Here is a 16,005-nt window from a genome sequence, read left to right on the forward strand (position 1 = left end):
TATAACTCATGTTTCTAAAACCATACTAAGAAATGTGAATCTTAAGTTTAACTTAATTTTGTAAAATCAATTTGTAAAATAAGATTTACATCTGTATATGATAAATCATCTTTATTTTAGATTTTTAATAAAATTTTCTAAACATCTACATCAAAAATATATATATCTTGAATGTAAAACTAAACATTAATAAATTATTCCACGGCATCAACATATTTTACAACTAACAAATATTAGTGTAAGAAATTTTAGATAACTCCGTACAAATCGAATTATAAATAGTCCCTAAATTTATATCTCAAATCAAAAAGATATTTTCAACAATTAGTGAAATCAAGAATTCTCAAAGGGTCAGCAACACTGCTTCCATTGATCAGCGAATTTTGGAATGGCGAATAAGAACTTATACAGAAGAAAAGCCGAAGCACCGAAGATCTTCAAAAAAACGGACTTTATTTAACTTCAAAACGGTGAAGATGACAAGTGGATTATTCTTTAGATTCCTTCTGTTCAGTGATGGTTGAGTTATAAAGTTGTTTCTTATATTAAAAAAATCCACCAGGCAAATATAAGAACTATGAATCATTCTCTTATAGGAATTGAATGATATAAATAGTAATGTGTGGTTAAGTTAAGAAGACAACTTATTAATTTTATGTGCCAAATGAAAGATTGATACTTACAGTTTCACATTTTATATATATGTATATATAATGAAAAAAAAATAAACATAAGTATCAGAAAATAATTTTTTACTAACACATTAAAAAGAATATTATTTTTCATTCGTCTAATTTCAGCCTACCCCCTTTCTGAATTTTGATAAAGAAAATAAAAGCATAAGGATGGAGGTAAGAAAAGTAAAAAAAAATTGTATAAATCAAAATCGATTGAAAGTCAGAAAAAAAGAAGAAGATTCTGGGAAGGAAAATATATCTGGGCTGAGGCCAACAAAAAGGTCTTCATGTTTCTTATGCTATCTACACCCCTTTTCATTTAAAAATCATGTATTACACAGTTTTTTTTTTGTTTTTGTTTTCAGTCTCCAACATTACAACAATAGTCTCTCCGATTAAATAAAAATAACTTTCACTCCTTAAACCGTATTTATTTTTTCAGCAAAAACCTTGGTTGAAAATATTTTGAAGAAAAACACATTTATTTGTATTTCTTGCAACTTGAAAACTATTTTACGTAAGATAATTAAAGTTCATGTGATATTTGAAATATTAAGAAAACGAACACGTGTTCAAAACGTATATTCTAAAATGTAAAAAAGAAAACAAAGAATATTTTTTTCAGAATGCGTTCTTCACAACGGAAAACATTTTCTATTACACACATTTTTTTCTCAATATCTGAGAAAATACTTTTAAGAACATTATAGAATGTTAAGAAAACAATAATATATTTCGGAAGGTAGTTTCTAAAAGACGATTTTATTAGCATTTTGAAGTTGTTTTTCCTGAACATGAAAAATATTAAGAACCACTTTACAAAATATAAAATAAGCAGTTTAAAAAATTCTCCCAAAATCGTTTTTATCTCTTTCACATACTAGGATGTGCTTCCCGTAATATTGTGTTTTATAAAAGTTTTGTATAGTATTTTCTATAAAAGAAAAATTCTTTTCTTACCATTTTAAAATTAATTTCCATGATATGAAACAAAAAAGACGACACAATTTAAAAATAAAATTTTAGTTTTAGATATAAAATTTACAGGGAAGTGCGTTTAGCACAAAGGTAGTGTAAATAGTAGGTTCCGACAAAGAACAGTAATTTTAAAATAGAACCCAATTTACGAAGAACCAAAAATAGCCCATTTCACGAGTGGACCCAGATTAAAGAGGCTAAGGGAAAAAGACTTATCTATCCTGGCTGTACGCAAGAAGTTCAAGTGCTAGTTACAAAATTTGTTCTTACTCTGCCAGTGGCAAAATGGACTTTTAAAAACCCTAATTCCTATTAACCCTTATATATAACCCATTCTTAGTTTCTCTTCCCTCTGCTTCGCCTCATTCTCACTCGCAAACCCTAACACTCCTTCTTCCTCTTCTATTACTGCAACACAATGCCGCCGAAGTTTGACCCATCCCAGGTCGTCGACGTTTTCGTCAGAGTCACCGGTGGCGAGGTCGGAGCGGCGAGTTCGCTCGCTCCTAAGATCGGTCCTCTCGGTCTCTCCCCCAAGAAGATCGGAGAAGACATCGCCAAGGAAACTGCCAAGGACTGGAAGGGCCTCAGAGTGACCGTCAAGCTCACCGTGCAAAACCGTCAGGCCAAAGTCACGGTGGTTCCCTCTGCCGCGGCGCTCGTCATCAAGGCCCTTAAGGAGCCCGAGCGCGACAGGAAGAAGACCAAAAACATTAAGCATAATGGAAACATCTCTCTCGATGACGTCATTGAGATCGCGAGGGTTATGAGGCCTAGGTCTATGGCGAAGGACCTTAGCGGCTCGATTAAGGAGATTCTCGGAACTTGCGTCTCCGTGGGATGCACAGTTGATGGAAAGGATCCTAAGGACTTGCAGCAGGAGATCACTGATGGTGATGTTGAGGTCCCTCTTGATTGAGGAGGAAGAAGGCTTTGTTACTCTTTTTTCTCTTACCTCTGTTTGTTTCGTGTTTCTTTTTATTATATAAATTTGGGGAAACTATTGAACTTTTTGTTTAAGTTTATTTAATGTTTTGGATAATTTAGATGATTTCGAGAGATCTTATCATGGGCTTATTAGTTTACATCTGCTCATAAAATGATATGTTTTTCGATATAATTTTGTCAATGGATTGTAGTCGATTTTGCGTATATATTCTGGTGTTGCTCTGTTTGTTTTCATTAGTTAAGTTGCAATTGCCTGGAATTTGAATTTTCACACCTTGAAGTCAATCCATTGTTTTTTGGGATATACGTGTAGATTAAATCATATCGTTCATTGTTACGGTTATTAATTTCTTTGGCATTTTGTTCTCTGTTTTTGCTTTGTTAGCATTCAGTTTATTTTTAATATTTAAGTAGTTTGATTTTGTCAGTTGATTTAGGGTCATAATTTAAGTGATGTTCCATGTAGGTGCGTTTGTTTTCTGGTTTAATGAAATTAACGTTAGACATTATTGATATTTGTTGAAATTGCTTGATGAAAGTCCTTGCCATACAGTTTCGTAAAGAAATTTTCAACGTGCAGATATGATGAGATCTACTGTGTTACTCGATGTAGAAAATCATCAGTTTCCTGGTTAACTCACCTAGTGTGTGTATTTTGAGAATTATGTTAGTGTGTAGTTTGTAGAAACAGTGCCAGATGCTCTCTAGCTTATATCAGATTGTGTTAATGTTCAGTATTAAGCAGTATTGAATCTTTGCGCAATCAACATTGAAGATACTGGATTACATGAGATGTCTTGGTTTGAAATCTGCTTTTTATTTCATGCATATTGGATGATGCTTTTCGTTGACAGTAAATCATAGTGTGGATTTCCTTTATTTTGGTAATTGTTTTAGGGGATTTAGATTTAAGCTATGATAGTGTTTGGTTGATCATTGCCGTTTTCCTCATATTTGTTTGTACTTTTTTAATAGTTTACATTAGTTGGTTGCAATGCATCATGCGTTTCCTGGTATCTTGTGAGAATTGCTTTATTACTTGTGAGTGGTAAGTTCGCTAGCTGATTGTAGATGCCTTGCATCATTTATTGCCCCTATATCTGCATTCTTTATACAACTTCCTTCTAGCATGTTTGTTTTATGCATGAGTTTTCTCAGTGCACAGTGATTTTGTCATATCAATTTGCAAACTTCTAATGGCTACTCTTAACGTGTAGTGTTTTAGGATTTTGGTGTATGACATCTGAATTTAAGGGTTCAATATGACATTGATATGTGGAGTGCGGGTTTTGGTGTGTTTTGCTTGCCTGTACATCTGAAGTTAGATAGGGTCTCAACAAATTGCAGGTTTTTATCCTTGTTGAAAGTGTTATTCTTAGACAATAGTTAACTGCATGTGCATCTAAACTGGCAGTTGCTGGTGGTAATCTTTCAATCATAATCATTACGGTTTCCGTGTTTGGATTTCAGATAATACATTTGAATCAATCATGTGTTTCCTGTTTGGTTATAGTCATAAATAAAATCTGTTAGACTTTGATTGCTTGTAGGTTTTGAGTTTCTTTTTTTATTTGCTGCTGAGTTTAAAAAAACTTAATTTTCTGCTTAAATTTAAAGACGCATGTTTTGTAATTTTATTTGCGATCCAGAATTTCTGTTTGTTTCCATGTGCCATACATATCACCGAGTGACTCAAAAACTATGTTAAGTCTGAGGAGCGAATTGTTTAAGAATTGTCGTCCAGTTTGAATTAAAAGTTTTGATAGAATGATTTTATTTGTATAAAATGTTTTTAATCACCTATTGTACGAAAAATCGAAAAAGAAATCAAGACTTGTCGTAACTGCAAAATTGATACGAATCTGCCAAGATAAAGTTTCTTCGAATATGTGCACGACGCTGTGAGTTCTATGTTCTTTTGCAGTATTCTTTACGCTCTGCTTGTTTGTTTATAAAAATCAACAGAAGGTCTTACGATCTTTTCCATGCAGTTTCCGTATGTTCTGGAACAGTTCACAACGTCTGAAATAATTTATAATTTCTTCGTAATTAATTTAACATAAATAAAAAGTTCTAATAGTTTATGAATAGTGTGAAAACCATATTTAGAGAAATTAATTGAAAGCACTTAGTGCAAATGGTTCAAATTGTAGTCTATGGAGATTTAATTTTACTCTCTCGAAAGTACATGTTTGTCAATCGGGTTAATTTTTATAAAATTTTGGAAAATTGATCTTTAAAACTTATTTTGTAGATAATTTTTTGTAAGTTAATTGATATATTTTAATTTTAGTTTATGAAGTTGTTTATTTTATTTATTTGTTTAATGTGTTTATGAAAAAATTTAGAAATATACTAAATGACGGTTTTATTTAAGTTTAAAATTTAAAGTATGTTCTTAAATCGGAAGATGTTTTGGTTTGATAAACCTTTAACTTAGTTTTCGAAGTAAATATATTAACCTAAAAATTTAAGGGTTTTAATTTAATGTTTTTTTGATCATGTGTGAATTTAATTGAAACTTGGCACTGCTACTGTTTTAGTAAACCCCGTATCTTTACTAAAAAAATTGGGTTTTCTAGTAGTTGATCCTGTTGAGAGAAATGTTTTCTCTTGGAATTGTGTACATGTTATTTGGTAGCATTACTTTAGGTTTTCTTTCTTCTTATGGTGGGGAGATTTTATTTCATCACAAAAACTGAGATGAAAAAAATAGGAATTTCATCTTACACCTCTAAGATCTCATCTTCAACTTCAAAAATTCCACTTTCAACCTTCTGACATCTCATCCTTCACCTCCAATTTTTTTAAAACTTTCAATTTTAACTTAAATAAATATTTTTCCATTTTCTTTTTTTTATTAAAAACAATTTTTACCAGTTTAATAATAATTTAATTTAATTTAGAATTTAAATATTATTTAAAATAATTTTGTATTTTAATAATTATTAAAATATAATTTATAATATAATAATAGTTATATTAAAAACCTAAAAATAAAATAATAAAAATAAAAATGATAATAATAATAATAAATAATAATAATAGATCTGATTTAATATATTCAAATATATTAAATTATAATAGAATATTAAAATAAATTAAATAATTATTAAAGTTTAAATAAAAATGTAAATTTTTAAAAACTTATTTATATATTAAAATCTGTAAAATATGTTAATACTTTTTCTTTTTATTTAAAATTTAATAAATATTAAACTTAAATAAAAATTATAATATTACTTATTATATTTTAATAATTAATAAAATATGATTTATATTTTTAAAATAGTTCTATTAAGAAAATAAAAAAAAAAACTAAAATAAGAATAAAAATGAAAATAAAAATAATACTTAAAATCATATTTAATATATTTAAATTATATTAAAATTTTAAATTAAATTTAATAATTATTAAAATTTTAGGAAAACAAAATTTTGAAAAATTTGTTAATTGGATATATATATGATAAGTTATGAATAGGATATGATATCCGATAAAGAATGATATGAATAGGATATGATATCCGATAAAGAATGATTTTTAAAATTTTATTTTATATATTAGTTTTAATAATTATTTAATTTAATTTAATATTTTAATATAATTTAATATATTTAAATATTTTATTTAATATAATTTTATTTGTTATTTGATAAATAATTGTTTTAAAATTTTATTTTTTATTTAAATTTTAATAATTATTTAATTTAATTATATAATTTAATATATTTGAATATATTAAATATTTTATTTAATATAATTTTATTTTTATATTTTTAATATAACTATTATTATAACATAAATAATATTTTAATAATTATTAAAATATAAAATTATACTAAATAATTTTTGAATTTTAAATTTAGTTATTATTAAGGTCGTGTAGAGTCTTTTAACAAGAAAAAGAAGAAAATAAAAATATATTTATTAAAGTTACAAATAAAATTTTCTATAAAGTTAGAAGTGTAGGATAATAATGAGATTTCAGAAGGTTAAAAGTGGAACTTTTGGAGGTGCAGGATGAGATCTTGGAGGTGTAGGATGAAACACTCAAAAACTAGTGTTGAATAGCTGTCCGTAATAACTGGGCCTTTGTTTTTAGTTGTCCAAATAGTTGGGCCTAGCTATTTTGTTGTAGGGTATTGCTTCTTGCACCCCATGGTTTTTAGTTCCATTTCTCCTTTCATGATTTTTGTTTAAAGTTGTCTGTTCTTGGGTTACTGAGCTGTTAGTGAGGTATGGGGAAGGTGGTGAAGATTTCCGCAACCGAGGCATATTGTGAGATATCGGAAAACAATACGGTTATCATTTTTGTGATGTGATCTGGGTTATCAGAAAACAGAACAGGCCTTCGGAAAATAGGATCCCGAATAGGGATGGGAGGGGTAAACTGGTTTTCAGATTACTCTTTTCGGAGTTGATTGTATTCCACAAAGTTAATTCCGAAATGGGTCTTGGGTGTACTGGAAAGATGTTGGGTTTGGGCGTCCAACTAGTCCAAAATAGTGGTGAACACATTTTTTACTTAACTTTCACAAAAAGCCTAAAATTGTGGTTAACGCATTTTTTACTCACTTAAGTTAAGTGAGGGAACTGCTAAGTCAGTGTGTAAGTGTCCTTAGAGTCTTAAAATAGAGTCAAGCGGTTTGGGATAGAAAATTATGTAGAATTTTCACTATACAATCTCGATAGAATGATGATCATGGATTCATTGAATGTTGAATTTTGGCTTAAACTTTCACGAGATGTTCTCAACACCTGGTTGTTCGTTTTAATCGATCATATCGTTGATTGGATGTCTAAAGTCAGAGATGTCGATCTCGAATAGTAGTTGATTTTAAATTTGTCTTTTCATTTTATAAGTTTTCTAGCATTACTTTGTGTAATTAAGGAAGATTATTTTGTATCACTGGTAAGATATTGTCCGCTTTGGGCTAAGTCTTCACGGATTTGTTTTAGGTACCACTCCTAAAAGCCTAAAATTGTGGTTAATGCATTTTTGACTCACTTAAGTTAAGTGAGGGAACTGCCAAGTCAGTGTGTAAATGTCCTTAGAGTCTCAAAACAAAGAGTCATGCAGTTTGGGACAAAAAATTATGTAGAATTTTCACTATGCAATCTCGATAGAATGATGATCATGGATTCATTGAATGTTGATTTTGGCTTAAACTTTCACGGGATGTTCTCAACACCTGGTTGTTCGTTTATCTTATGTTATATAAATCCATGTCAATTTCTTATTTTATTTGATGTGAGACTTTGTTTGTACCCAACAATTTGAACTATGATTTTTATTTTTGAATTGAAGGATTTTTCACACAATTTTTTGGTGTGTTTGAGATATGATTTTTATAATTTATTATTGTTAATCATTTGTTATTGTTCCTCATATATTCTAGCAAGTTAAAGAGAATTTTATTTGCTGCATTATTTAGTATGTTGGTTGCATTGAGTTGTTTTTCTATTAAAGTGGTACCAAAGCTCTTGGTTTAAGGTTATAATTTTTTGTTTGGATGACGGAGACAAATATAAAGATGATTGTTTTGAATGGTAACGATTATTATATATAGAAGAACAAGACAAAAGACTTATTGTTTGTGAAGAAATTGCATCTTCACATATTTGCTACACAGAAGTCAGGATTTTATGTTTAATGAAAAATGAGACTTTGGGAATCAATAAGTGTGTGGTTTTATTCAACAATATATATAAAAGTAAGTGTTTATAATCACATTACTAATGAATGAGACACGTGTTAGAACTTTGTTGGAGAATATTGAATCTTATGCTTCTAAATTGGATAATAATAAATTGTATTTATTGAAGTGCATGATGAATTTGAGGGATTGGGGAGAATTATTCTATTTCAAATCATTTAAATATTTTCAGGGCTTTTAGATCAATTATTAGAAATAAGTATAAACTTTGATAATGAAGTTTTGGTACTATGACTACTAAATCTTGGGACGTATTTTGGTTTTGAATTACAAATTTCACCACGAATAACATTGCTTCTTTGCAAATGAAAAAAAAAACGACAATCTTAATGAAGAAATGAAAATGAATGGTTTTTCATTTAAGTCTGCAATGTTTGTCACAAAAATTAGGAGAAAAGAAAGTCATAATAAGGAATCAAAATGTGGTAAAGAGAAGAGTAGGAACAAGTCCAAGTCAAAATACACAGATATAGAGTGTCATTATTATAGTAAAATTGGATACCTACAAAAGTACACGTGGATTATTGATATTCTTATAACAAAATATATTGACAATTAATTCATTTTATCTGAGTTATATACCAAGTTTATCGGATATGGGTAACTATAAATATTATTATACTAAAACATTTATTATAAACTAAGTTTTTAACGTGCATCTTAAGAAAAACGAAAATCAACTTCCTTGAACAGTGATTTTTAAAATTTTTAAATAGTGGTTTAGTCTCATGATAGTAAGGTTTTGGGAGAATCTATCATCTGGTTTCTGGTTATTTCTACTACATTTAATAGTTTCACTTTAAAAGTTGATGGTTTAAATATTTTTTATTTATACAATTTTAATTTAAAAAATGAACAATATATTGTAATCATAATTAAAATTTTAAGCTCACAAAAATTAAGTACCGAAAAAATTGAAATACTTTTTCTGCAATTCTCACATGTTATTTTGTTTTATTTTTCTCATTTATGATAAAATTTAAAGTTTAAATCTTACATTAAATAAAAATTAGAAAATAAAAAAAATATAAAATATTATTATTATCACAATATATTTAGTTAAAATGGTATTAGTGCCACATGGAAATATCCATAAATATTACAATACAAGAAAAACATTAAGATGCACAGACCAAAACAATTTGTGGTGCTAAAGTGCTTAGCTCATGGAATTGCACTTTTAAGTTTAAAAACTTGGAAGCAGCCACCGTCCAGTGAAATTATCATTCTCAAATCTTAGGTTTTACACACAAACCAAAAGAGAAAATGTATTTTATTTATGTCCACCATCAACTGTTCAACACATGCCACTTTTCTCTCCACAACATCATAGTTTACAAAATATTGTTCAAAATTCAGACATTAAAATTAATTATCAAATAATTATGAGTTAAACAATGAGATTAATATGAAGATGCACTGAATTAGAGGTCATAATCATGATCATCATCATGACAACTCAGAAATGATTTAGTTAATATATATTTGGTGGTCCATATGTTGATGTTGTATAGCAGGGTGGTTCGAAAATTAAGTCCACTATGTATTTCTAATCCTAGCTACTCTGTAAAGAGGACCAACCAAATTTTCTCCCCACAACTACTCATCAACCCTCTCAAATATATATATATATATATATATATATATATATATATATATATATATATATATATATATATATAACATATTTCCACTTCAAATCATTCTAACTTTTAATTATTAGGGCTTCCATTTTCTCACCTAGTTAGTAACAAATGAAATTTTAAATTTTTTTGTGTTTATTGTTGGGACTTTTCGATAAGTATACCGAATCGTTCAAGTAATAAAATCGGTAAGACCAGATATCGTTTTCCAAAAGACTCGTGTCACCAAACAATCGTATGCTTTCTAACTACTTTAGATTAAAGAATGATTCCATAATTTGAGTTTTTATGCAATTAAAGTAACGATGAAACGTGAATAGTAAAAGCGATCTTTGATGACTCAAACACTTGGAAACGGATAAGATTAGAAGTGATATTAATTGATATTGTTGGGGTATGATTTCACCTACTTCACTCTTATGCATGCAAATTTACACCTTCTTCATTTACTTACTAATGTCAATCTTATAATTTACTCAAACCTAATCCCTTGGTAGAGAGAGCCTAGACTTCCTTATTAAGCTCCAATTCCTTGGAAAACCTAACAAGTTAATCCGCTTTAAGACTTGAGACCTAAGACAACCAAAAGTTCAAGTTCTATCCCTAGATACAATTCCCTTTGGGTAATTTGTTCCAGTTCTAGGTTCACACAATATTTCCCAACATCAAGCAAACCCTAAAATCATGTCATGGATAGCAATGTCACAAGAATCTTTAAGAGAAGGAACAAAATACTAGTAATCATGAAAGAAGCATCAAATACATTCAAATCAGTAGCAATACATAAGAGTTTGGTGGTTGCATCAATACCCCAACAACAATGAAACTAGCTCTCCATGAATGGAGAGCCTAAGCTTACAACAAGGATGGAAATGGAAGAACAAAGAAGACCCAAGGAAGAAGATGGACTGTTCCCACAACTCCTAGCTCACCTCCAAGTGCTCCAAATGAAAGAAAACGTGTCTGGGTCCAAAAAGATACAAAGCCCTTCGAGTTTCAGCCCTAAATAGACCAAATTTTGTCACATCAGCATCGCCACCGCTCAGCTGCACCCCAGCGGCAGCATTCCAGTATCAGGCCGCTCAGCAGCACCCCAACGGCAACAAGTCGAGATGAATGGGTCTCAGCTGCACGCCAGCTGCACCCCAACCACAACACTTATGTTCAATGTTCTTCTTTTCACACTTCTTCTTGCTTCTGTGGTTCTTTGATTCTTTGGATTGACACATAAGCTTCATGTGAGTGATCTCCAAGTAAAAAGTGAGGATCGGTGATGAAATTAAATCAATACAACTCAAGATGTAACTACTTAGAAACACAATAAAATGAGGTATAAAGAAGGCGGAAAGGTAAGAAAGAGTTGATTTTGTTTACTTATTTATAAAAGAAATATAGGTAAAATTCAACATTATCATTTATGATTTTATTTAAGTGACAAATGAAATTTAAATTTTTTCATATTTTTATAAAAAAATTTACTGTACGCATTAGTTATTTGACTTTTATTTATACAGAATAATATGAATAGTTTTTATGTATTTATTTAGAATATTTTTATAATAAGTCTTATATTTATTTATGTTTTTTGATGTTTTCTTTATTATAAATTTTGTTGGTTTTAATTTGTTTAAATAAAATTATCATGTGATGACTATTATTAGACTTTAAAATGTTAATATTATTGATATATTAAAATTTTGTAATATTTAATATGAACTTATTTGATATTACGTTATTTATTTATTTTGGATGCATGTGAAATTTTCTTCCTCTATTTTACATTTTTAAAAGTTTATTAATTTGAGATAAGTTTATAAATAGATTTTATTTATTTATTTATATATTATAAATTACTCTTGATTATAGTTGATGTGATGATTAACTACCCAATTAATTAGTAAATTATCTATAATAAATTTTTTTGGTGAGGAACAGTAGGACCCTCCCTTTCCAGATAAGTTCTTCTCACATGTCTTCGTCATCCTACAGAGATCACAACTACCTCTACTCTTATTTTTATACGCTCATAATAATTGCAATACAGAAAATAATTCATAATTTTTTTTTCTTTCAGGATAATATATCTTAATCTCTTGCTATTTTATTATGCTTCAATATTTCTTAGCCACCAATTCTCATGCTACAGTTCAAGTTCAACGGGTGTATATAGTCAATAATTAAAAATAAAAAAAACGGTAATTAAGATGCAACTTCCTAAGCTATAGAATTATATGTATTATTTAAAGAAAAAGTTACCACAACATCTTTTAATGTATCAATCGGCTACCTTTCTTTTTCTCTCTCCCAAACACAATTTGACATTTTTCTCGGTTAAAGCTATTGAAATAGGTTAAAAGTGGTGAATCAATCTATCCCACCACTTTTGAATAAATTTGTATGTCTAAATGTATTTGAATTATATTGTGTGTGTGATTTTGAATTATATTTAGAATATAAATTTTTTGGATTGTATTTTTATTGAATTTTATTTTTAGATTTTAATTTGAAAAAATTTGTAATTCTTTTAGGATTATAGAGAAAAAAATTATATTTAAATAAGCAAACTTGTTTAACCCACGATAGAATCGTGTTCAAATTTTTTAAACTTATTAATAAGAAAACCAAATTTGATCGACTCACTGAATAGTGAATGCATAATGAACTAGATCTTATCAAATTCGATAATCCGTTTTAATAACTCTACGTTAATTAATTAAATATTAATTACTTAAAAGTTCTAACACTGTTATGAGAGAGTTTCATAAAACATAAATTCTAATTACATTTTATTAATTGATTATTTTAAACATATTTATCTTTAGTTATTTTACAGGCCTTTGTTTTGTTTTTCTTTTTCAATAAAACAAAAGTATATTTCTAAATTTTATGATTAGGTTCTTAAGATTTTAATTTTTTTTTTACTAAATTTATTCACTGAATACAAATTATTGAAAATGAATTTAAAAGTAATTAAATACAAAACAAATAAAAATAAAATCCCGATAACAATGTTGTGAAACTATATGTTCATTCAAGATAAAAAATTAAAAAAATTATCTGCCTGTGTGAGAGATAATTTCTTTTAACAAATATAAGCTCTTATAAAATAAAATTTTAATAAATATAAGAAGCTAGTTTGACTTAAAAACATTTTATATCTATTTATGAACAAACATTCTAAAATCAATACAATACATTAAAAAAAATCATAATATCTATGTGTACGTAACTGAGAGGCTTAAATACATTGATCTAATACATTCAATAAGAACTGACCAATCGAAATAAATAACAACAATGTACACTTGAGAGTTGTCATTATTTGTTTTCTCCCATGTGCAATGAAGCTAACAAGATAGGCTTAAGTAGGTGGAAATAGGAAGTATCAATATAATTAAATATATAGATAAAATGATTTGAAAAATTGTTTAAATTTTATACAATCTAAAATTTAAGTCTTATATAATACATATATGCTAGTTTCTGATTCAACAGATTAAATTAATTCATATCAAAACAAAAATTTTATGACCATAGTGATTCATTCTATTTTAACAAGATCGTTAATTTCAAATGAAATAAATTATGATGCTCTGAAGAGTGAAAGTAGCAAGGACTGAGGAGGACCCATAAGGGACCATAGTTATTAATCAACCTTGGCCAAACTTGTGACAAACATTGCAGCAAAAACAGTATACAGTAGACCCCTTATTGTTGCTGTTTAATTGTTGTCATAATTCCTTTATCTACAGCATTACATTCAATCTTGCAATTTGCACACTTTCCCAATCAACCACATGTAGCCGTTGATACAGAAGAAAGCTTTTAGATCACACTGGGTCATGGCCATATATATAATGTATCTATATGTGGCACACATGTACACATGGTATGTATGTATATGATAAGAAGAAGTGCCGTTGCAAAGGTGGTCGTGGCGTGGGACCATGCAAGCGAAATCAAGCTAAGAGGGGCGGCAAAAAACTATGTTAATCATGTCATTGTCCATAGACAAAAAAAAAACACACACACACACACAGAGGTTAATTATTTGATTCATTACTATTCTCTCTCTCTTTCTTTTGTTACTTAAATACCACCTCTTTCCACTAGACTTATGCATACAGCTATCACAAACACAGTTACCTAACTATAGTAGTACCGATTGAGGCTTGAGAAATGGCTAAGGATGTTGAGGTTCAAGAGCAGGGAGAATACTCTGCAAAAGACTATCATGACCCTCCTCCAGCACCCTTGTTCGACCCCGAAGAGCTCACACAGTGGTCCTTCTATAGAGCCCTTATCGCTGAGTTCATTGCTACCCTTCTCTTCCTCTATGTCACTGTGCTAACCATAATTGGCTACAAAAGACAGACCGATACCAACGTTGGTGGCACCGAATGTGATGGGGTTGGCATTTTGGGCATCGCTTGGGCCTTTGGTGGCATGATTTTCATCCTTGTTTACTGCACTGCCGGTATCTCTGGTATACATCTCTCACCCCTTTCAATTTCCTCTCTCACAGACACCAAAACTTTGCCCTTCTATGCTTTCAAGTTTCAAGTTTGTACATGAAAAAGGCAAAATTTGGACAACTTTTGTATATGCTCACACGTTAAATCTGCTATAAACAGCCATTCAATAAACTATAAGCACACCATACTACTAGTTCGAAGGTAAAAAAGTTGAAGGGGTGTTAAAACTAGGTTAAAATTCTTGTATAAAATTGTCCATCTTGTTTAAAAAATCTTGTTAAGTTCGCGGTTCTTTTTTCTGGTTTGTTTGGATATTGGACAAGGAACGTGGGTGAGTATGCATGCAAGAAGAAAGTGTAACATGTTTTTGGATTTGGTGTTGTAGGAGGACACATAAACCCAGCAGTGACATTCGGGCTGTTCCTAGGACGCAAGGTGTCGTTGATAAGGGCGTTGTTGTACATGGTAGCACAGTGTGCTGGTGCTATCTGTGGCACGGGACTGGCGAAGGGGTTCCAAAAGGCGTACTACAACAGGTATGGAGGTGGTGCTAACTCTGTTGCTGATGGCTACAACAAGGGCACTGCTTTGGGTGCTGAGATTATCGGTACCTTCGTTCTTGTCTACACTGTCTTCTCTGCCACTGACCCTAAGAGGAACGCTAGGGACTCCCATGTTCCTGTAAGCACCATATATATATATATATATATGTATATGTTACAAACTTATTTCTTAAAAAGTTACTCACTAATTTTTCAATATGAAGGTACTAGCACCACTCCCTATTGGCTTTGCTGTGTTCATGGTTCACTTGGCTACAATCCCAGTTACTGGCACTGGCATTAACCCAGCAAGGAGTTTTGGAGCAGCTGTAATCTACAATGACGACAAAATCTGGGATGATCAGGTAAAAACTTGTTAATTATTTGAAGATGAAAACACATTTTTGTCGAAGAAAACAAAATGCTGTTTATGTTGTTATGGATGTTGATAGTTTTGGTGATTTTTGAATGAACAGTGGATTTTCTGGGTTGGACCAATTGTTGGAGCAGCAGTGGCTGCATTTTACCATCAATACATCCTTAGAGCAGCAGCTATCAAGGCTCTTGGATCATTCAGGAGCAATGCTTAATTAATTAATAATTAATTGAGCTACTTTTCTAGCTTCTTAGTTTCCAACAAGGCTATGGTGTTTTCACGAAGAATAATAATTTCCATGTTGAGGAGTGCTAGTCTGTCTTGCAGCTCCCCAATTTAGGCTTTTTCGTCTTTTCTTTTCATCAGCTGCAGTGATTGCTGTTGTGGGGTTTGGAAGATAAGGCGAAAACCATGGGGAGCATCAAAATTGTAGATAAGCATGTTTGTGTTAAGGGTGTATTTTGTATCCCTTTTCTGTCTTTTTTTTTTAACGTCCTTGTAAGTGTTGCTTTTCATTTTTCATTTTACTCTTCTTAATTAAGTATTCATCTTTTCTTAATCATCATCTTTATATGTAATGTATCTTAACTTGAGTAATATTATAATGATTAAGCTGTTGGTTTCTTATATACACATTTAAATTTA

The 16,005-nt window shown here is 29.8% G+C and overlaps 2 protein-coding genes across 2 annotated transcripts; both read left to right on the forward strand.

The window, feature by feature from the left end:
- The first annotated feature begins 1,996 nt into the window (after positions 1-1,996).
- LOC124830537 (large ribosomal subunit protein uL11) lies at positions 1,997-2,809 on the forward strand. Its single transcript, XM_047304294.2, has one exon. It carries the CDS (start codon positions 2,074-2,076, stop codon positions 2,572-2,574), a length of 501 nt encoding a protein of 166 aa, XP_047160250.1. The 5' UTR covers positions 1,997-2,073; the 3' UTR covers positions 2,575-2,809.
- An 11,259-nt stretch (positions 2,810-14,068) lies between these two features.
- On the forward strand, positions 14,069-15,987 carry LOC124830536 (aquaporin PIP2-7-like). Its single transcript, XM_088108673.1, has 4 exons — positions 14,069-14,453; positions 14,828-15,123; positions 15,209-15,349; positions 15,461-15,987. Exons 1-4 carry the CDS (start codon positions 14,147-14,149, stop codon positions 15,572-15,574), a joined length of 858 nt encoding a protein of 285 aa, XP_087964799.1. The 5' UTR covers positions 14,069-14,146; the 3' UTR covers positions 15,575-15,987.
- Positions 15,988-16,005: the final 18 nt, after the last annotated feature.

This window comes from Vigna umbellata, chromosome 3 (assembly GCF_029865625.1).
Source record: "Vigna umbellata cultivar VRB3 chromosome 3, Vumbellata_1.0, whole genome shotgun sequence".
NCBI classification, from domain to species: Eukaryota; Viridiplantae; Streptophyta; class Magnoliopsida; order Fabales; family Fabaceae; genus Vigna; species Vigna umbellata.